We start from the raw sequence: 2,036 nt of genomic DNA, 5'->3' as shown, positions 1-2,036 counted from the left end.
CTTTAATCTAAAATTGACGGATCTGAGCGTTTTTCTACTATCTTGACGCAGTTTCTGAAAATGGCTCTGTTTCGTTTTCATTTGGCCACCCTGTATATTGTTCAAAGGCCATCTTTGTGCACTTTTTGGTACCACAGTGTGCGTAGTCTCAATCAAGTTACGACGTCACCAAAGCGTAAAAAAAGAATTAGCAGATAAGAATAAAGAACGTAATGTCAACGATGGCCGATGGTCATTGACTAATATTTTCTTAATAAAATTACGAGAAGATAAGACATGGTCCATATCTTATCCGTCGAGTGAAGGAATCTTTAATTCGCCGATGTTGGGTTTGCATTCTAGGCGGGGGTGGCCATTTTGAACAATTTTTATAGTCTTAAGATTTGTTAATTTGACTAATAAATGTTTAAACTTTAAACATATATAATAATTATTCTTATAGCAACCATTATTTTTACTTTATTGAAATATGAAATTATATCTTTTTAAATACTTGTAACTAACTAAAAAAACAAAAACAGATCGGACCTATGTTCATATAAGAAAAAAAATATTTAAAATTATCCCGGTTGCCATCTCTCATAGCTTGTAGATCGCTCTGTATAAAGTTACATCTGGTGTCCAAGAATAAACGGTACAACGGGCATCACTGAATTTGGAAAACAATTGCTATAAAATCTTTGAATTTCATGTCAAAACAATCGTTTCTCTAAAAATAAATAGAATTAGATAAAAAAGATGCAATACATTTAGAGAAGATATTTGAGGAGTAAATTAATAAATCGAAATAGTATGAAAATTATGTTAGAAGAAATATTTTATGCAAATAGAATATTTTTTAATACCTGCTGACTTACCACATTGATACAATGGAAACCATTTTGGAACCACTGACTCCACCGATAGGCCTGCCTCTGTTGGTGCATGCTTATTTCGAAATTGTAGTACCTACATAAATTGTATTTAATAGGCCTTTTAGTATATTTATTCAAATTTGTTACACACGATAGACATAACAATGGGACAAAAAAGCGGATGATATGGCGTTTACGCCTGCAACTGTTCACCTCTTTTTATGTATTACGTAAGTTGAGTACGATTACAGAGGTTCTCAATAAGTTATAACATTATTAATTTTAAGTACGGTTTTGTAACATGTTTTGTAGAATATTATTATTAATACATTACTTACCATTAAAATATCTCTCCAAGTTTATAAACATCCTGTGTATGAAATATTTTCGTAGACATATTCAAATTACTGGTACATATCGAAAATTGAAATCTGCTTTAAATAAAAGTTCTACTAAAATATTAATTTTTTTTATTTGCTGTACATTAAGAATAACATTTCACGCATTTTCCCGACTCTTCATCGAGTGTAAAGTCCTTTTTACAAAAGCAACCAGCAACACAGACTTGAATGCAGTACCCAGGTCGTCGAATTTGGCATGTAGGTGGACAAGCCGAACCACAACTATCATAATATGCATTTGGATCGTCACATTCATCAGATGCTAAAATTAAAAGAAAAATCAAATTCACTGCTTTAATAAATTAGAAAACGTTTCTTTTCGTTAAGTATTTATATTATTATATTATATTTTTTATTTTTACATAATTTAGGTTACGTAAAGTTATGAAAAATAATCTTACCTTCCCCAGTAACAAAGACTGTTAAAAGCAACAAACAACAAGAATAAGTAAAATTTTTCATTGTACCTACTAGAAAGTGGAACTGAGTAAAACCATTTGTATGTAGAAATGCATTTACTTATCTTTTATTGTTAGTGAATGTTCCATCTTTATCAAAAATTAATATTATGCGCATACTGTATGCTTAAAATGTATGATAACATTCAAATTATGGGACTAATTATTATTTACAGGGTGTATTATACATATTTCGTCTTTATACAATTAAAACATGTTGCTCAGGTGGTTATACAGTTCCATTATAGACAAAGATTTGGTTTTCTTTATTGGAGAAAGATTTGTGCTGCCTTTATATGAAACATCTATTGGGCAATATCAAA

General features: G+C 30.1%; 1 protein-coding gene across 1 annotated transcript; it reads right to left on the bottom strand.

Moving 5' to 3' along the window:
* Nucleotides 1-1,307: 1,307 nt before the first annotated feature.
* On the bottom strand, nucleotides 1,308-1,776 carry LOC108906644 (chymotrypsin inhibitor-like). The gene is made up of 2 exons (XM_018709958.1): nucleotides 1,657-1,776; nucleotides 1,308-1,517 (listed from the first exon to the last, which is right to left on the bottom strand). Exons 1-2 carry the CDS (start codon nucleotides 1,715-1,717, stop codon nucleotides 1,339-1,341), a joined length of 240 nt encoding a protein of 79 aa, XP_018565474.1. The 5' UTR covers nucleotides 1,718-1,776; the 3' UTR covers nucleotides 1,308-1,338.
* Between the last annotated feature and the right edge of the window lie 260 nt (nucleotides 1,777-2,036).

The sequence above is a fragment of the Anoplophora glabripennis genome, unplaced genomic scaffold, assembly GCF_000390285.2.
Source record: "Anoplophora glabripennis isolate ALB-LARVAE unplaced genomic scaffold, Agla_2.0 scaffold241, whole genome shotgun sequence".
Lineage (NCBI taxonomy): Eukaryota > Metazoa > Arthropoda > Insecta > Coleoptera > Cerambycidae > Anoplophora > Anoplophora glabripennis.
Note: the sequence above shows the minus strand (reverse complement) of the source record. Positions and strands in the feature narration are given on the sequence as shown.